The 21,844-nt window shown below is 36.5% G+C and overlaps 2 protein-coding genes across 2 annotated transcripts; both read left to right on the top strand.

The window, feature by feature from the left end:
• The first annotated feature begins 5,044 nt into the window (after positions 1 to 5,044).
• On the top strand, positions 5,045 to 6,276 carry LOC130504284 (F-box protein FBW2-like). The gene is made up of 2 exons (XM_056998894.1): positions 5,045 to 5,355; positions 5,634 to 6,276. Exons 1-2 carry the CDS (start codon positions 5,045 to 5,047, stop codon positions 6,274 to 6,276), a joined length of 954 nt encoding a protein of 317 aa, XP_056854874.1.
• An 11,577-nt stretch (positions 6,277 to 17,853) lies between these two features.
• Positions 17,854 to 18,828, top strand: LOC130504283 (uncharacterized). Its single transcript, XM_056998893.1, has one exon. The coding sequence runs from the start codon at positions 17,854 to 17,856 to the stop codon at positions 18,826 to 18,828; it is 975 nt and encodes a 324-aa protein (XP_056854873.1).
• Positions 18,829 to 21,844: the final 3,016 nt, after the last annotated feature.

Genomic DNA, 21,844 nt, shown 5'->3' with positions numbered 1-21,844 from the left:
AACAAACAAGATTCACATTTTCATATGATTCATATCAAATGAGCTCAAAAGTCCTCCCTATGAAGCTTTTGAATGTGTTTCTCATTTATGTGGCCCAAACGGCAATGCCAAAGAAAATTATGATTCGTGTCGTTAGACTTGAATCTTTTGGTACTGATATTAAAGACATGCACGCTTTGGTCTAGAATATAAAGTCCATACTCTAATGGACCGCTACCATAAAATATATCATTACGATCAAAACAACAACACTTGTTTTTGATCGAAAACTGAAATCCTTCCAAATCCAAACAAGAAATGGAAATAATATTCCTACTTATAGTAGGTACATAGTAGCAATTCTTAAGTTCTAAAACCAAGCCTGAAGGTAAAGATAAATGGAATGTTCACACGGCTAATGCATCAACCCTTGCTCCATTACTCTCATGTAGATCCATTTATCCTTTCTCCAAAATTCTACTGTTGCTTAGGCCATTCATATTTCTACAAATATGATCACCACAGCCGGTATCCAATACCCAAGAAGTAGAATCACAAGTAGTAACATTTACTTCTATAACACAAATACCCCTAGACGATGTTTCAAAAGTCTTTTTCTTTTCAGATCTTCCAAGTAGGATTTAAACTCTTCTTTGAGAACAATTCTCGGATTTTGATACCATTGGAGGAAATTTGATTCATTCAATTTGTCCTTCTTAAGGACATATCGCAATGAAAATGAGTTTGTGGGAACTATCATTGCTGGTATTGAAGAATAGCGAATATTAATATGATGTTCAGGAGTTATAGAGATCTTAACAATTAAGGAAACTCAAATTATATACAAAACATTTTCCTCAAATGAATATAATAATCCAAGATCCATATTTCACTAAAATCCGAGTGAGCTTTGGCTCATCACCCGAATTCTAGCTATTTAGGTAAACAACACTTTGTTAATTATATCAAATATAATTCTTGGTTGTTAGATGACATCTTATGTCTTATCCAACCTATGTCTCTCAGCCCAAAACCGTTTTGATAGCCTAGTCAAATAAACCAATCTTGTTTCATATGGTAACCGTTACCATCCACCTCACTCATATAATTGCAGACACCTTGCTTTGGCAAGCTCATCTTACAACGAAACGAGCCTTGATGGTTGATAAGATTGGGTAGACATCAAAAATACTTGAAATTAATTGAGGAACAAATTTTAATCCAATTTACTTTTATATTTAAAGTTTATATCTAATATAAAATATAAATATAACTAATATATATCTTATATGTATTTTTATTGAATTATAATAATAAAATTAATTTTAATCTAATTAAAATAATCAATTATTTACATGTTTGATTTTAGAATTTAATCTGATTAAAATTAATCAGACGTCCAAATCAATTGAACTGACCGGTTGAACCAAGACTGAATCAACGGGTTTCATAATTTTCGAATTATTCATGTAAGTTATAGAATCACATTCATGTATTACAATAAGACATGTTTAACATTTACATTTAAATATTGCATGAACATATAATGATTGTTTTATATAGGTGTGAGGCAAAACGCATATTACACAAACTATATATTATTTGTGAAATCACCGAATGATCATATCATCTCGTATATGCCTTATTTATATGTGTGTGATATTGATCTTTCCAAAAGAATCAATATTTATTATCACGTAATTAATACACACATCTTTATCCAATAAAGACAATATATGGTTTAGAAATCGATGATACCATAATCAATTAGGGTTTTTCTTAACCACATCGATTTCAAATAACTAAATTTCTCTAGTTCTTAATCTATACCAAATTATAAATTAACAAGATATGATTTCAATATTAGACAAGTAGGCTCTGATACCACTGTTGGAATTTCATACCGGTTTATAACAATTTATAAATCAACTTATGAATTCATATACCTAGAATCTTATGCCAATACTGAAATAAATCTAGATCTTAGGGTTTCGAGTATATCTGGTTATTCGCAGCGGAAAGATGAATAAACCAAGTCGAGATTTCAGAACTCCAAACGTCGTGCCTCTACTGGTTTCCACACGCACACAAACTTGATCGATACGGGATGCTAGTGCCGTCGAGATCAAATCTCTAGAACTTGACAAACCTTTTGTCTCTTTTAGGGTTTTGTTTTGGTCGGCTACGTTTATGTATACATTAACAAGTTACGTTTCAACCTTATATAATTAATATGAGATAACCTAATTCTAATCTTATTAGAATAAAAGACTAAGCTCAATTACATTAATCGCTTAGCCCACATGCAACCATTGCACGTTAAGTATATAATTATATATTATATAATATCACATTTATATTATATATCATATATATAATATAAATAATATATAAAACCCCTAAATATTTTTGATCCAATTTGCTTAGGTGTGTGACCTTGTAGGATCATATAATATTAGTAATGAATTCTCAATTCATAGATTATAAGCGGTTTCTAGCAAAACATTATAACCACCTAATATTATATGATTGTCAAACCTCGACGTTACGACTCTAATCAGAGTAAGTACAAATGATTTTAGGAAATTCCCAACAAACAGCCAATGCGAAAATTATCCGACTAAAGCATACGTAATAACTTTATCGCTAAGTGAAAAATGCGAGGTTAGCCGGTTATAAAATACCTAATTATTTAATAAATATTTTTTTTGTATAACTTGTTTACACTGACATTCAGCTATTGGGGTATGGTTGTGAATAAGATTATATGGTTTAGGGTATACTAATATATATTTTTAATCAAGTAATATGTTTACGGGGATAAAGGTTAAGATTTTAGTGTTTAACTTTTTACCCTTTGGGTTCCGGGGTCCTTATTAGATTTAGGGTTTAGCATTTTGTGTTTATGGTTTAGATTTAGGGTTTAGATGTGTCTACTCTTTCTGTTTGACATTGTTGAAGCATTGTACGTACCTGCAATATAGGGTCAAACCAATTGCCCGATTAATATTTACAGGTGACAGCCAATGTGAAAACTATCCTAGTAAAACATATGTAATAACTTTAACGCTAAGTAAAAAAGATGAGGCTCGCCGATTATGAAAACAACTGACTGTTAATGAATAAATTTTATGTATAACTTGTTTACACCGACGTTCAGTTGTTGGGGTACGGTTGTGAATAAGAGTATATGGTTTAGGGTATAGTAATTCATATTTTTAATCAAGTAATATGTTTACGAGGGTAAGGGTTAAGATTTTAGTGTTTACTCTTTATCCTTTGGGTTCCGGGGTCCCTATTGGGTTTAGTGTTTAGCATTTTATGGTTAGGGTTTAGGTTTAGAGTTTAGGGTTTAAGTTTAGATGTGTCCACTCTTTCTGCTTGACATTGTTGAAGCATTAGACGTATCCGCGATATAGGGTCAAACAATTTGTCCGGTTAATATTTACACGTGACAGCCAATGCAAAAACTATCCGGATAAATTATACGTAATAACTTTACTGTTAAGTGAAAAGGCGAGGTTAGCCGGTTATGAAAATACCTAACCGTTTAATAAATAATTTTTTGTATAACTTCTTTACACTGGCGTTCAGCTGTTGGGGTACGGTTGTGAATAAGAGTATATGGTTTAGGTATAATAAGTTATATTTTTAATCAAGTAATATGTTTACGGGGTAAGGATTAAGATTTTAGTGTTTAGTTTTTATCCTTTAGGTTTCGGGGTCCCTATTGGGTTTAGGGTTTAACATTTGTGTTTAGGGTTGTTTATGTTTAAGGTTAATGGTTTAGGGTTTAGGTTTTAGGGTCAAACCAATTGCCCGGTTAATATTTATGGGTGACAACGAATACGAAAATTATCCGGCTACAACATACGCAATAACTTTACCGCTAAGTGAAAAAAGCAAGATTATGATGATGAAACATATCTTCTTAGGTTTATGTATTCATTAGGGGGATGAAAAAAAGTTTGACGAAAAAGATTGAGATTAAAGAAGAATAATACAAAGGGAAAGAGGTAGATGAAGATAATTGTTTTTCAAATGATTTGTTTTCTTTTTGTATGTCTAAAATAAATAAAAAAATCTTTAAAAGATTATCAAATCTAGTAAAATCTTAAAAAATCCTAAACAAATCTTTACACTGTAGCACCATATATTTGTAAATCATTTCTGTCAGATACTAACCCTAGGTCTCCAATCGTTCGGAAGTTGATTCACCAAACTCAAAGGGCAGTTCCGTCAAATCGCCTCTTTGTTGCCATGACACGCTGGCTCCACTTTACTCTTTTTCCTACTTACCTAATTTGCTAAGAGTTCTTGGTTTTTCACCTAAATTGCTCTATTATAAACAGGTATTTAAGTCTTTAACAGCCACCCGTCAGTATTTTCACCCGGAAATAACTCTCTGTTCTCTGGATTTGTGAAGTGTCACTACACACACTGTTACAGTTATACCCAATTTCCACGGCACCTATATACATCGATATCAACTTAAGAAAATCATCTTATTAGTTTAAATTAATATCCCTCTTGCTTTGTCCCAGGAAGTGTAAAAGTAAAAGGTTTTTTTCTCCTTTTTTTCGTTGTTGGTTGGAGAGAATTACGTAAAAATTTCAGATTCTCTGATCAGAGATTAGGTTATGAGGTATGGACACATGTAAAAAGGGTTACTCATTTTTTGGCACAAAAAGGTTACATTTTTGCTTGCTTACTGAGGAGTTAAAAGTTAAAAAAAAAAAGAAGAAACTTTTTCTCAAGGGAAAGGACCCTTTTGTTGTCATAAAATTAACTCGCTATTCTTTTACATGCTTATGCTCATAGACTTTTGTTTTCAAAATCTCATAGACTTATGCTTTTGATTTGTTCTTTATTCATCTTGGTTTGTTGGATCTTTTAGATTTCTTGATTTAGATCTCATCTCTGCTGGATCTTGATGAAAAGAAGAAATTTTGAAAAAATGAAACAGACTTTATATTTTCATGAGATTCTCAAGTACAAGACTTTGAAAACTTGTGTTACCTCAGTCTAAACGACCATTCATGTATTTTTCTTGTTCTTTTTGTAGATGGAAGAAGATTGCAAGTTTCGACACTGGGATGAGCTTATCCCTGACGCTCTTGGCTTAATATTTAGCCACTTACCTCTTCAAGAGGTCCTAACAGTTGTTCCTAGGGTCTGCAAAGCATGGAACAGAACAGTAACTGGACCTTACTTCTGGCAAGAAATAGACATTGAGCTGTGGAGTAACCGTTACCACCAGTCCGATCATCTCGATCGAATGCTTCAGATGTTGATTAATAGGAGCTCTGGCTCTCTGCGGAAACTCTCAGTCACTGGCCTTCAAAATGACTCTATCTTCTCCTTCATTGCACAACAGTGAGTTATATTTTCCTACAGTGTCCCCTTTATTTTGCATATTATGATCACAGTGGGAAGAAGCTTGAAGCTGTCATAGACACATAATCTACATTTGTGTTTATATATTTATCGGAAACTCTCTGTCATTTGTCTTCAAAATGACTAGTTGTCATGCTAGAATCACTTTGAGAAGCTTTAAGTAGTTATAGTATGAGTTGGATGAGACTGAAGTAACATGATGCCCAAGTTCATTTTCTGATTAATACTTTCTTTTGTTCCTTTTTTATTTTTGAAAGTGCTGGTTCACTTAAAACCTTGAAGGTGCCGAGAAGTTGTCTGAGCAATTCAGGTGTTGTAAACGTAGCTGAAAAGCTTTCATCTCTCACATTCTTGGACTTTAGCTATTGCTGCAAAGTAGGCCCAGAGGCGATACAAGCCATATGCAAACACTGTCAATCACTGATAGAGTTCTCCAGAAACATGCATCCTTTGGACGTAGCGAGTGTAGTATCTCACGACAATGAAGCTTATGCGATCGCCAGCACAATGCCGAAGCTGAAGCGGTTAGAAATTTCATACCATCGAGTCAGCACAGAAGGAGTACTCAAAATCTTATCCTCTTGCATTTTTCTTGAATTCCTGGAACTTAGAGTTTGTTGGGACGTGCAACTCGATAACAAGTTCTTCAAAGAGAAATTTCCTGATATGAAAGTGTTGGGTCCACGCGTGATTGGATTCAATGATATGATAAACGATTGGGAGGATTGCTGTTCGGATTATTTCTCAGATGGATCTGATTACTTAGCATGGGAGTTTCTTGAGGACGGTCAAATGGGAGAGTTTTATGAAGATGAGTTTGGGCATGGTTGGGACGATAACTTTTATACAGATAGAGTGAATATAGACATGGAACCGCATATTTGGCCGCCATCTCCATGAACCAGGTCCTGTTATGGTCGAAGTTCTCCACCTACAAGTTGCTTCTAGCATTGGTTTTAACCTCATATGCGTATGTGCTCTATGTATGGTGTTTGTAACTTGTTTGGCTTTTTCGTGTTTCTCTAATCTTAATCTCTTGGATTTTATATTTCTCTATTACTTAGTGATGTTTAGATTAGATTAATATTATATATAATATATAGATATTAACAGGTAAATGTGTATGTATAGAATTAGAGATGTCAAGTTGATGATGCATCAGAAACAAAAGAAATGAAGAAGTAAAAGGACAAGCTGTTGAAGAAGAATAAAATGTGATGGGGTCCCTTCACACTAAAGCTTTTTAGTTTTTACTCACCTCTTCGTTAAATAGAAATGATGTCTCAATTTACCTTCTTTTGAGTCTGCATCCTTCTTCATTCTAGTTGTTTACTTGTATAAACTTGTAACCGGTATCAAAGCTCGGAAGTTCATTGTTCAATAAGTAAAAATAGACCCAGATGTAGAGGGGCAACCGAACTGCATCACCAAAGCTACTATTCTTTTCTCAAGACCTCTTAAAGCCAATCTTCCTTCTAGTCTATAGATCTCTGTCTAACTCTAGATCTTCTATTGCATTCTTCATCCAGAAAAGATAACTCATGTTGGTATAGACACTTGATATTGAAAACATATCAAGACATGATGGTGTAGAGGCAAGGGCACATATTTATAAAGCAGGTGGACATTCAAAAATCGCATGATTTACTGTTTCGTCAGTTTCTCTACAACAGTAATTATTATATCTCATATGACCACATGTTAAATTTCGTGTTACTGCTAGATACCTTTGATGCCATTCGCCAAATTAAATGCTGCATCTTTTTGGGAAGCATTGATTTTCCATGCAAAAGCATGTAGCTCTGTGATATGGGTTCATATACCATTATTTTCAGGGACTGAATGAGGATATTTCTTGCAACTTAATATCCAGGTTTTACGGTATACAGTCCACTTTTCGTATAGCCTCATCTATATTTAGCATCTCTATTGGATTGAGTATGGCCAAATTCCGAATAAGGGTATATCCTCTTGAAGCACATATTGCTCTAACATTTCCACACTTTTGGTGATCCATGTATAAACTCAGATGCTGTCCTTCGTGGATGCACTACTAGTATAGCTGGTCTAGCTGTTATAGCATGAACTGAAGGGATCCATCAATCTTCCCAAACTCGTATCTGAAAACCGAATGTACCATCTGTCTTATCCCCAATGTAAATAGAGGCCTTTTTGCCATAAAGCTCGTCCAGATGTAAGAAGGTTATTCAGGCTATGTTTCTCGCAAAGGCAAGCATAAGCTATTATACCACCCTCGAAGAACTCTCGCAAGAAGAGAATCAGGGAATTGTATCATTCTCCACAACTGTTTAGCGAATAAAGCTAGATTAAATTTATGAATTAATCTGAAACCAATGCCCTCTTTATATTTTGGACAGCATAGTTTTTCTCACCTTGGCCAGTGCATTCCTCGATACGGTGAATTTTTATTCCACCAAAAACATGTAATGGCACTCGTTAATTTTTCACAGATTTCCAGAGAAAGTAGAAAGCTTGACATAACATAAGTCGGAAGTTGTGGCCTTAATAAGAATTTCTTTCCACCCTCTGTCAACCACCTACCATACCATCCATTGACCAATGACCAAGCATGACCTTTAGGAAGGTAAGTAACTTGCATTTCGATCCACTTATGTCATCTTAAATGTCTAGATAGGTTCCCATTCTCTTTCATTCTCAATACCCAGTGGCTTTGATTTCTTGCTTATAGTTCCCAAAACTCTCTTTCCAAAGAGAAGCGATGAGTTCTCAAAGTTAATACACTGGCTTAATTCTTTCTCATACACCTTTACTACTTTCATGACTTCATCACACTCACGGAGCTCCGCCTTATAAAATAAAAGGCTATCATCAGAAAATAACAAGTGGGACGCGGGGAGGGGGGGGGGGGGGCTAGCACGTTCTGTGTGCATCCCATTTATAATTCCTTGATTCTCTGTGTAATTAGAAGACTAACGAGCGTTATGTGCATAATATAAAGATGAAAGGAGAAAAATGATCTCCTTCTTGCAATCCTCTTTATGAGACAATGTTCTTCTAGGTTGGGCATTCAGAAGGACTTGATATTTAAGTGAAGAAACACAAGCATAATCCATTTGATCAAAGTCTTTGAGAAACCCATCTTCTCCATCACCTTTGGGATAAAAATTAATTACATGCAATCATACGCTTCACTGATGTTAGTTTTAATGAGACAAATGTTTGGATCATTCAGTCCATGCACAATTATATTTTCAAGTAGAAACTAAACAACCATACTTGACTCTTATCCCTTCAAAATATACAAAAAAGTTTTGGTAAAAGAGTGCACTAATGCCATTTGGTCCAGAAAATTTCTCCGGATATATTGTAAAACATGCAAACTTAACCTCCCATTATGTGTAACAGGGACTATGAGATCTTGGTTTGTTGCAGCAGTGATCCATTAATTATTTTTTACCAAAAACTATTAACCATCTAAATATAATACTTACATAGATTAAACAAATTAATATAACAAAACTGTTATAGTGGATTTGACACACTTGCCTAAGTTCTTCCTAAATTAAATTCAACACATATAAGAAAGAGATAAGCTAGAAGAAAAAAGAAACAAGACCAACCTATCAGTTGTATATTTAAAAAAACAACTTAAGAAAACAATAATTATCTAGAGCTTTCTACAAAAAACCGAGAAAAAACTAATTCATCATAAAAATTCAACTCTGACAATTATTCTCGTATAAAAAACTACAAAATATGTGGGCAAAGAGGAATACAAAGAGATATACAGTGTGCACATGGAACGGAAGATGAATCAATCAATCATGTATTGTTTAGTGTCTTCTAGCTGTCCAAGCATGAGCTCTTTCAAAGATCCCTCGAATCCAACTATTTTTCCTTCACAATCGATTTTTACAAATTGGATTACTTATATTGGAGGGTCACATACCCATAAGATAATTACCAGTTTGCATGGATTTTACGATACATCTGAAAATGATGAAATAATAAGGTTTTGAGCGATATTGACATCGATCCTAGAGATACCCTTCAACTGGCAGAAACGGAATCAACAATTTGGAATAAAGCACAACCAACATTAACACAACGCGTCACTCAACTTAGGGAGCCGGCAACATTACCTCAAATACCGGGACGATGGTGTTTTATGGATGGTTCATGGAAAGAGGGAGAATATTACTCGGGACACGGATGGTATAGTACTCTGGAAGGTTTTGATGAGTTAATGGGGACAAGAAATACCAGAGGAAGTCTATCACCCCTTCATTCGGAAATAGAAGCCCTCATCTGGGCAACAAAATTATGAGGGTTTCAGGCAATGTTTTTGACAGATTATTCTCAATTGATGAAGATGGTTTTAGAACCAGAAGAATGACCTATTTTTGCAACATATTTGAAAGATATTTACATGCTCAAGGAGAGCTTTAATTACTTAGAGTTCATACATGAACCCCATACACAGAATACAAGGGTTGATAGTCAGGCACACAATACTCAGAAACAACCACTTTTCGTCGCTCACATCGATGTAGAGTTACCACAGAGTCTTAGTTGAGTCTGTTTGTTAACGACAAAAAAAAAGATTACTCAAAGGTTATATAAGTGTGGGATCTAATCCTCACACAATCAAAATTTATAAGAAAAAAAAATGTAACTGTTTAAGAGATCTGGATTCTCTAAGATAATCACACAAACATGAAAATGAGAAAACAGTAAATAATATAAAGTTACAGAGTGAAGTTTTATCGATTGGGACAAGAAACATTTAGAATAATTTATACGAGAGACCGCACATAGATTTGTCAGCAATAAATAACTTAAGAACGAAGAGGAAAATCTGTCTAAGTTTTAAGTTCGTTAGTCTAACCACCAGCGCCTTAAATTCTTTAAAGCTAACAAAAGTGCTAAGTATTTTCGTCTCTGGATCTCTTAATCCAATGTCCAAGGTTTTGTTAGATACTCCCTCTAGGTCGGCCATCCATTGATCACCTGGATCTCTTGCTCGGATATCCAAGGTCTTGGTTATATACTCTCTCTTAGTCGCCATCCATCCCTTTTTCTCGCTCTTTCCATTTACCAGTTTTCCATTTATGTTCATCTTCGCCTTTCTCACCAAGGCAAACCGTCATTTGACTGGGCTTCTTTAAATGTTAATTAAATAACCCATTTTCATTTTAGATTGTTCCACACCATTACAAATTACATGCTATTACGATTTTCCCCAAAATATCATCCTTTCGTTCTGAGTTGCAGTTTCTGGTGCTGTTAAACTACGGAACGATAAATAATATTCTTTTCTCAAAAACATATTATGTGTTTAAGTTATTCTTTTGCTACTAAACGTGTGGCTAGATTTTATGGGAATAAGGGATTTCTTCTATTTTTTCACAAATTTCAAATGCAACAAACGAAGAACGTTTTGGACGAGAACACGATGGGGATGGTGAGGAGTAGAGGGAGAAATGGGTGATACTTAAGGAGAGAGGAGAAGGTTCGAGCGATGCTCAAAGGGAAGTGGCGATGCTGAGAGGGAACATGCGATGTTCACTAGAGAGAGAGAGAGAGAGAGAGAGAGAGAGAGAGAGAGAGAGAGAGAGAGAGAGAGAGAGAGAGAGAGAGAGAGACAGAGAGAGACTGAATGGTCGATGCTCACTCTAAGCTCATGTTTTGTTTCTTTGTTCTCAGGTTATAGTTTTGTATGTTTTTCTCTTAGTTCCCTGAAACTGTTTTATGTTCAAAGATTTTCCGTAAAAACTTTTCGAAGTTAGTTTTATGAAAGTTTGTGTCATAAAACTGTTTTTGTAAAAGCCTTATTAAAAAAATTCTGGATAATTCTTGTTTGGATAGAAAATATTTCCTTTCCCGAGATATATATGAAGTTTGTTCTATCGCTTATAAGTTGGCACGACATATGCGGGATTGTTCTTACAACATTTTTAGTCAAACTTCCTCTCATTAGGGTTGAGAGAGAAGTTTTTCTAAATCCTACTTCTCAAAAGAGATAATTATTTCACCAAAATCCCTACTGGTAAGAGGTGATCCTCCCCTAGTACTCAAAATCCGAAAAATCATCAATTTCCATATTGTTTGCCAGATTGTGTGAAAGTCCATTTGGGGCTGGGTAGACGTGCAAGTATCCTCATTCAAATGAAAATTGAGGTTATGAATGGTTTTGGGACGTCACTTGAAATTGTGACTAAAAGTTTGTTATTTGAAGATTTGGAAATGTGGTTTGAATTTTTTTTAGATAGGATTGTATGTAGCAACTTTGATATATATCTTCCATCAAACCTTTTAATTTTGTGTTTCTATCATTGTATTCCCTTGAACTATATGTCAGGATTCTACTATATCGGCTTACCCATCTTGATTTAGTACGATGTTGTTATTACTCTTGTATGGTACAAAAGAAAAAAAAGTTTATATGTTCTTTCTCTCCTTTTTTATTTGTTATTGTCTCTAATCTCTCTTTTACTATATATTAAGTTTTTTTCTATCTCTCAATATTCGTTTCTTTATTTTAGTGAATACAGACCATTTAGATATTACCCCTGTTCGGAAATTCGCTACGCGCTATCCGTGCGTAAGGATGGCAATCAAGGACCTAGACCACGGGCCTGACCCGCAAAGATTTGCTGTGGGGTGGGATTAGGCCTCTATTTGATAAGCCCACAAAATTATGGGCCTCGCGGGACGGGTCAAAGCGGGATGGGTTAAACCGCGGGATTTTAAAAACCCGCTGACAGAGAGAGAGAGAGAGAGAGAGAGAGAGAGGAGAGAGAGAGAGAGAGAGAGAGAGAGAGAGAGAGAGAGACAGACAGACAGACAGACAGACAGAGAGAGAGAGAGATGAGGATTAGACATTATGGATCTCCGTTGATGGTGGTTTCAGGGTGTGATGCTTCCGGTCTCCCAAGCGCCTCTGATCTGCACCGGTGGAGTTTCTTCAAGCCATAATAAATGGTAATAAAACATTTGTTTTGTATAAGCTTAATGTATTGATATTGTAAGAGTATGCTCGATTATGTGCAAGCTGAAATTCAATATTGTCTATGTTTGTTTTGTGCATGTAAAAACAAGCAATGTAATATTTGATGTAAGAAAATAATGATTGCAATGGCTGAAGCCGAACATTAAAATGGTTATCTAATAATAATAAGATTAACATCAAAATTGCAATGGTTCATCACCAAATATAAATTGATTTGAATTTATGGTTAACTATGCTTAATTTTATTATAATAATAAATAACTTTGAATATTTATTTTAATTATAATAAAAAATATTTTCTTTTATTAATAATTTTCTGTTTTTTATTTATTAAAATATTATATTCTAACACTAGGAAAAGATTTTATTACAATTTTACAATATAAATAGATATTTTTCATTAACATTAAAATATACTAATAAAATAATGAAGCAAAACCATATGTCGAGTCTAGAATATTTTTTCCTTTTTAACATCGAATTTGAGGTGGTCTAAAATATAAATGTGAACAGAACATATTTTAAAAAATGTCTATGCAAACACTTGTTAAATAATGTGGAGGTGATTAACTTGAAGCACAATCGTATTTTGAAATTGGTTAAATAGATTTATTTTCTAAAACTAAAAATTCTAATAGAACATCCGTTGGTGATGGAGTCGAGGGGGTACTTAAGGTAATTAATGAGAAAGGACATCGTCACTATTCGGCACAGTTTTCTAGATTCGAGAGAAGAAGAGAGAGAGATGAGGATTAGACATTATGGATCTCCGTTGATGGTGGTTTCAGGGTGTGATGCTTCCGGTCTCCCAAGCGCCTCTGATCTGCACCGGTGGAGCTTCTTCAAGCCATCATAAATGATAATAAAAACATTTGTTTTGTATAAGCTTAATGTATTGATATTGTAAGAGTATGCTCGATCATGTGCAAGCTGAAATTCAATTATTGTATATGTTTGTTTTTTGCATGTAAAAACAAGCAATGTAATATTTGATGTCCCCGCGGGACGGCCCGCGAAGGCCTGCATATTTTGCGATACGGGATTGGACAGCTAGTTTGAGGACCGCATCCCACACGGGACTGACCTGCCGTGTACCGCTAGAAGCCGAACCCGCAGCGGTTCGGAACGGGGACGGGACGGGAGAGCCCAATTGCCATCCCTATCCGTGCGGCAACCACTGGCCTAGCGAATTACTGAAAATCGGAAAACAATCGGAGAATACGCGGGGAGATTTTTTAATAGATTATTAATTTAAATATATAAAAATTATAGTTTACAAACTTAAATCATATATAATAATTTTGTTATTCATTCATGTATGTGACATTTATACATGTCTATATGAATTCCAGCAAATATAAATTATTAGTCTTAGAAGTCCATATAAATCAATGGTCTTGGAGAAATGACAAAAATCTCACGTTATAAAAAAACATATTGGCCGAGTTAATGGAAATTAGAACCCATTAAAAATATTTAAGTTCATCTAATCTATTAAAACTGAAATACAAAAATAAAATAGCCCTTAGTTTTCCTCAAGATTTACCAACTTTGCCATTAGTATTAACTTCACAATTTTACTTATTATTCAGAATCTTTCAACGACGCATTTACACGAGAAGCCCATTAACTCTTTAATACCCACTAACTTCATTTGTATGCTGTAAAGCATTAACTCAAAAATTAAAAAATGTTCATCGATATAGTACATTTAGTTTTTAAGAAATCAAGTAATATTACTAAAATCATTGAACATCTTGGTAACTTAAACATAAGAAATCCTTAAATTTAAGCTACAATATTAATAACAATAATAAAGATATATTTGCAAAACAAGTTCTACTGTACTACATGTTGTATGAATTTTTATTATATTCCTAAAATATATATTATCAATTTGCATGATAATATATATATATATATATATATATTATATATCTAATAATAATAGCTTACACAATTTATAACTTTGATTTTTTATCACCATAGGATACACTATCTAATATATTTAACCGAAATACAAATAAAAGTTAATCCTTACTTCACCTTTGATATTACAAGTTTATGCCACTGACATTTTAACAATAATAGTTCCTATATTTAAGAAATACATTAATTAATATAATATCAGTATTTAAGATAAAAAAAATTGCACTTACCTAATATATGGAATATTCTTTCTCTTTATACTATCAAATAAATGAGAAATATTTAATCATCAATGCCAACTACATTTTAAACCAATATCTTACATACCTATTTATAAGGAACTAATCATTTTCCTGGAAAATAATCAGTTTGTTTATCAAATTGAACTTACACATTATTTATTAATTATGTTAGCCAACGTTTTGTTATTATTATATCATAATTAACCATTTAGATTACTTGTGTGATTAGGTAGATTTAGTACATCTAATCTATTAAAACTGAAATACATTTTGTACTTAACCCAGATTTTTCCTAAAGAATTACCATTGTATGCCACTGACCTAAACCAAGTTTAACACTTAAATCAAACCATCTAAATTTATTTAAACAGTTAACCAAACATTACAAAAATACTACATTTCAAATAAACCACCGACTTTAATGACTTTAATCGGACTGCTCAATATGACCAAATCTAAACACTTATATCACGTACAGTATTTATTGAAATCTAACCTTCCAAAATAGGAATAATAATAGGAATATTCTCAATTGCATGGATAGTATTATTATATTAATTGCATTTCCATATTTTACTTAGTTAACAATTTCACTAATTATATTACATTAACAATAATTCACATCATTAATTATAGTAACATAATAATAATAGCGCAGATTTTTATTAATTAATTAATCAATATAAACTTGTGTCAATTATAAAATCAAAAATATAAATAATTAGATTTTATATATGGTTAAAAGTTCGGTTTAGTTTGTTTTATTAAAACATTTTTTATTTTAGTATCACGTACAGTATTTATTAAAACATAATTCAAAAACATGTTTTTGTGAATAAAATAATAACTTAAAATTAAAATAATAAAAATGTTTACTTTTACTGTCACTTAAATTTTCACTCCATATAATAATAAATTACTATATAAAAAACTTTTTATTTCACTTAATTTAGCCAAAACATAGAAAGAGTTTTTTTTTTTTAAATCAGTTAGACATGAACATTAGTTATTCATTTATGTACAAGTTGTTCATTTCGGGTATTGTTTTTTTGTTCTAAAATTAGGTATGTTTCAATATTATAAATTTATGTATGGATTTTGACTTGGATCCTTTCGGATCTGGATGAATTCGGTTTTGATGTATAGAAACCTAAAAATATTTAAATAACCAATATGTCTAAAACGGGTTCGGATAGTGTATCAAAATAACCATATTACCCGATTCGGTCCATGTCTTTTGAATATAATTAGTTATATTACATGAAATCTTAAACAGATCACACTAATTGTTTTAATATAATCTATTAACAAAATAATATTATATATAAATTTGAATAACATATGTCAGAGTACCTAAACTTAACATATAAATTGTTTTGTTTAAATATTTGGATAGAGAATCAATAACTGTTTAAAGTATTTTTGGTGTTTTGAGTATACTTTAACTATTTTAGATATTCACTTTTGACTATTTGTATATATTTGTAAGTATTTAACCAACTTACAAATTATTATATATATTCTAGATGTTTTTATATACATTAAATCTAAAACAAATTATATAAATCTATTTCGAATACCCGAAGTATTTCTGTTCGGATCGAATTAGGTTTCAGTTCTCTAAATACGAAAATTTTGAATAATTCGGATATTTAATAAATTTTGGTTCGTTTTGGTACTAATTTTTGGATTGGGTTTAGTACTATCTTTTTGGATAGAGATCTGTTCGATTCTTCGAATTCGGTTTTTTGTCTAACCCTAAATAGTGACATGAAAAGCAAATAATAATATATTGTTGAAAGAAATACACCCGCACGGGAGTGCGGGTCAAAATCTAGTCTAATATATTAAAACCGAAGTACAAATAAAAGATAATCCTTACTTCACCTTTAATATTACAAGTTTATGCCACTTGTTGGACCCAATTTTTGACATAGGCTAAATGGGCTATATTTAAAATGGGCCGTAAAAGGATTAAACCCACAGCAAAGTCAACAAGGTGAAAAAACAGGTCGCCGAAGTCGAGAAGGTCGCGGAAGCAGTTACAAGAATAGCGGAGTCGAACCTATAAAAGGAAGAGGATATTAAGGCTAAAGGACACAGCGCAAACTCTAGAGAGAGAGCACACCACACATTTACATCTTTCTTGCTTCGTTTAGATCTCATTCTTGATCGACCTCCTTGTTATAGTCGATCTCTTAGCTATTCTTTGTACTCGACCTATTAATCAATAAAAGTCCATTTTTGTCTACCGAATTCCAATTACATCGTTGTGTTCTAAGGATATCGTTGCCTACATCTTTTGTCACTTCCCTAGTTTACTTACAAACACTACAAAATACTTGAGTGTAGATTTTAGGTTCTACATTTTGGCGCCCACCGTGGGGGCAGATAAACGAAAAACATCCTTGCTAAGAACCCGATCTAGGATTTCTAAGCACGATTATGGCTCCAAGTCAATCTGGAGTCCCTCAACGGACCCGACAACGCCGATCCAATCGGAGTCGACCAAGGAGTCAATCTGCCGATCGGACCAGTTAACATAAGCGGGATCAACGATCCAACCCAGAATCCCGCAAGCTCCACCAGCTGGGGTCACATCATCCGACAGATCCGGATCCCGAGTCTGGAGCCGAACCGGGGACAGATCCCCAATAGACAGTTCGCTAACCCGAACTCAACCGATAAGACCGATCTCTCCTATACAAATAACCCAAGCAAGGGAGGAAGTCGCGGAGCTTCGGGGCATGGTGCGAGCTCTCCTAGACAAAGCCCAGGAGCAGGAGATCGCTCATCGAGCAATTACCACCAGGCTAGAACAAATGAAAGAGAGTTCGCCGAGCATCGAGCTAGCATTCAGGACGGGCACAGATCCCAGACGAATCCGTTGCCTCGAGCACCCGACGGCGGAGCCTATGGACATTATGCGGAGATAACTCGCTTAACAATCCGTTATACCAGCCCGATTCCCCGGAGCCTAAGCTTTAACGGAACTGGAGAAAATCCAACACGAACCCAAAGTTCCCCGATCACGCCTCTCCGGACCAACGGCGTCACCGGAAGAGCCAACGGAGTTCGATTCGAGACCCCACCTTCCGACCAACGAGCTTCCGGAGTCCATCACACAACGACGGGAGATTTGGGATCCATGACACAGGTCTCGAGCAGGGTGGACGAAATGAAGCGCCACCTTTCTCCCCAACCGCCGTCGGGACTCCGCGTAGGGATGACCTGAGGACCGATGGAGGAAACGGGAACTTTCAGGAGTACATCGATAGGAACGATGCCGAACTCAAACGACTACACGCTATTATGCATAAGGCAACAAGCGCAGCCCCAGATATCGACCTCGCTATAGAGGAAACCCAAAGGACTCCCTTCACAGAAAGAATCGCGGGGATGAAGCTAAGCACCATTGGGAAAATTAAATTCCCCAAATACTCTGGAAACTCAGACCCTAAAGCTCACATCCGAGCCTTTAGACTCGCAATATCCAGAGCACACCTCAACGACAACGAAAAAGAAGCGGGCTACTGTCGTTTCTTCGCAGAGAACCTCGTGGGCTCCGCCTTAGAATGGTTCGCCGGCCTAGAAGAAAATTCGATTGATAACTTCACACAGCTGGTGTCGGCGTTCCTAAAGCAATACTCGGTGTTCATAGAAACCAGAACGACCAAAGCCGATCTATGGAACCTTAAACAAGCGCCCTTTCGAGCCTCTAAGAGCCTACATAAACAATTTAGGGAAATCAAAGCCAAAATCGCAAACCTAAACGACGGGGTGGCCCTAGCCGCCCTGAAAAATGGTGTGTGGTTCTCTTCTAAATTCAAAGAAGAAATGTCGGTCAGAGCCCCGGTGTCACTAGACGACGCGCTGCACCGAGCATCGCACTTTGCGGCCTACGAAGAGGACGTAGCTAACTTGAAAGAGCAATTCTTGGCAAGCAAAAATGCCGCCAGTAAAAAGACCTCGACAACTAAAGAAGCACTGACCAAAGGTCAACATTCTTACACAATAGACAACTCCACGAAAAATAGGTCATGGACTTTTGATCTAAATAAACATTGCGATTTCCACAAACGAAAAGGGCATTCCACTGAGGAATGCCGCGCTGCTTTGCGCGAAAAAGAGAGAAAGGAGGAAGAAGAAAAATCCCAAGAGGACGAACTCCCTTCGACTCCAAAAAATGACAGAAAGCCGAAATCGTCTTCCCACAAAAGGGCTCGGGAGGTAGAGGCCGAGTTCACCAAACTCGCCACATGCCCTCCAAAAAGCATGTCGACATGATCTCGCTAAGCACAAACAGGCGAGATCGATACAACGTCCAGGGTACGACGGCGACCTCGACGCAAGGAAGCATAACAATCACCATACAAATCCCCGGACTCCATGAAGAATTCGAGCTCGTACCGAAAAAACAGCCGACCAAACCAAAACCGGCCGAAAAATTCACAGAACTCAGAAGGCACTTAGAGGAAATGAGGCCATACAAACTCAGGAACCGAAATAAAAACAGCATGCAGCAACCCAACTACAAGCTGTCTGGGGGCAAAGGCAATACCAGTCCGCATGGAGAAAGAAATGGCTCCCCCACCATAAATAGTCGGATCATGCGACGTATCGATTTCATATATGGAGGGTCAAATTTTGCAACTCCGTCAACTCAATCAAGGCCCACCAGCGGAGAGCCGAAAGACCTTTAAGAATCCAAGAACCTCTGTCCGGCCCTGACCACGAAATTACATTTGACGAGAACGAAACCGCAGACCTCGATCAACCACACGACGATGTCCTCGTTCTACGACTCGATGTCAGAGGGTGCGAGCTCTCACGAATTATGATCGACACCGGAAGTTCAGCCGACGTCCTATTCTACGATGCCTTCAAACGAATGGGTTTCACCAAGACTCTCCTCAAACAAGAACCAACTCCTCTCATCGGATTCGCTGGGGAAACAACTTACTCCCTAGGATCTATCGAGCTCGCAGTTACCGCCGGAGACGTTAGGAAAATCGTGGAGTTCATCGTAATATACCGACCGGCGCCGTTCAATGCTATCCTAGGAAGACCATGGCTATACAGTATGAAAGCAGTACCATCAACTTACCATCAATGCTTGAAATTCCCAACCCCGAAAGGTATTGAAACCATTCGCGGAAGTCAGAGAAGCTCCCGGACATGCTACCTCGCGAGCTTCAAAGATATCGAGCCACTCCCTTAAACCGAAATAGATACCCCGAAAAACACCGTACGAACACTCGTACACGATGAAAAGCCAAAACGACCCTTAACTAAGGAGAAACAATTGAACTACGTTAAGACTTGATCCCTTTCCTAGGGTACGTAGGCAGCTCGCGACACGAGTTCAGTCACCTCCCAACATTTAAAACAAGAAGGGAGCACCCCGCAGCAGCAAGCGGCCTATCCAAGTCGAGGACCCCATTTCGGTCTACGTCGATTTTTGCCTTCTACACAGACTTTCTTTCAACAAGAATTCGATTGTAATAAAATTAACAGTTCAAAATAATCAAAAGCAATCTTTTTAAGATTCATCGTACTCAAAACACAAGTTTTATCACCATATAATTCTCTCGCTTAAAATAACGACTAAATGTAAACTCGAGCCCTGATCAAGTCTCTGAGCACATTTCGGTCCCGCTGGAAAACGCGGCATATCGGTTTTAATAAAAACCTCAATCTGCGCCGACAAGGCATCGACGGAGTATTAACTCTCTTCGATCAAAAGTTCAAAAGAAATCGGAACTCTACCCTTCGAAAGAAAACACGAAGCATTCAAACTCTTCTCTTTATTAAATTCAATAACAGAAACAAATAATAAAGACAACACATGAAAAATAATTAACGGAGAGCGGCTTCCTACAAACTACTCTCCGACGTCGAAATCTCCATCTCCAAAGCATCCATCCATTTGCTTCGCCCCATCGCCATCAAAAGCCCCTTTGGCGAAGTAAATCTTCTGAATCATGGGGAAGATCCAGCCCTTCGGTCATCACAGACACATCGAACTCTCCGAGCTCGACTTCCTTCTCTCCAGAACGCTTCGCGTCACCAAAGGCCAATAGATTCTTGCCCATTATCTCCTTCAGAAGATCTATCCTCACGACAACCTCCCCAAGCTGGAGCTCATCATCGATCTTGGACCGTTCGCCTTCCCATTTCTCCTTCAAAGACCTCAGAACGCCCTGATAATCATCAGTCAAGCCTTTCTTGGCCTCACGAATCGAACTTCGGAGAGCATCGGCATGCTTCGAAGCATTTGACTCTAGCTGCGACTCAAGCAAAGAAACTCGTTCAAGAGTCGACTTCCTCTCGTTTTCCGCAATGCGAAGACGAGCTCTAAGCAAAGCAATTCGGCTCTCCGATTCTTCTGTAACAGACAAACGATCGGAATTGGTGTGATCACGCTCCCGCAATAGCTTCAGATTTGACTTCAGCTCCCTCACGACCCTTTTAACTTCAAGAGCTCGTCAGATCGCGGACATCTTGCAGGCGTCGCTCCAAGGTCGCCCGCGAATTCATTGTTAGCCTGCATAGCCTATAAAATAATGAAAAGTCAGGACAAGTTCGACAAAGGCGTACAAAAAGTTAAGCAAACCGACCTTGGCATGTGCCACCGTCATCTTGACATAAGCCTCGCGCTCGGTCATATTCCGAAGAGAAGGAAGTGGGCAACCAGCAGGCTTAAAGTGCCTCACCAAATGAGCCACACTATCCGGATCCTCCGTGATCGGAAAATCCTTGGAATGCGTAAATTGCCAATGGAACGGCTTCGCAGCCCCATCGCCAAGAGAACTCTGGCGATGATCAGAACCATTCGTTTTCGCCTTCTTGGAGGGACGCTCGCGACCCTCCGAGCCAGTAGGACTACTCGACTTCACACGAGTGGCCGAGCCCTTGCCGCCAGATTCCTTATCCTCCTGCCTAGAAGGAACCTAGGGAATTCGGGTTTCTTCACGAAGGACCTCAGTAAGAGCCTCGCTAACATCACCGGATCAAATCCTTTCCACACCGATGCTGCCAACTCGGCCTCTCGGCTTATCGGCCTCACGAGGTCGATCTTCTTTGTTGACATAATCGCTTAAATTGAAGAGAGAAATAGATTTTTGCAGGTTGCTCGGATAAAACCCAAGTAAGAAACCTCGTGGTCTTATAAAGAACGAAGTGCAACAAGTATCTTAACCGAAAGATTTTTTAATAAATCCGAAACACCAAATATTCTCATCAAAAGAGGAACATATATATATCCTAACAATTCGAATTTGAACCCACAAAATCCCGGGAA

The sequence above is a fragment of the Raphanus sativus genome, unplaced genomic scaffold, assembly GCF_000801105.2.
Source record: "Raphanus sativus cultivar WK10039 unplaced genomic scaffold, ASM80110v3 Scaffold1476, whole genome shotgun sequence".
Taxonomy (NCBI): Eukaryota; Viridiplantae; Streptophyta; class Magnoliopsida; order Brassicales; family Brassicaceae; genus Raphanus; species Raphanus sativus.
The sequence above is the reverse complement of the archived record's forward strand: the minus strand, read 5'-3'. Positions and strand labels throughout refer to the sequence as shown.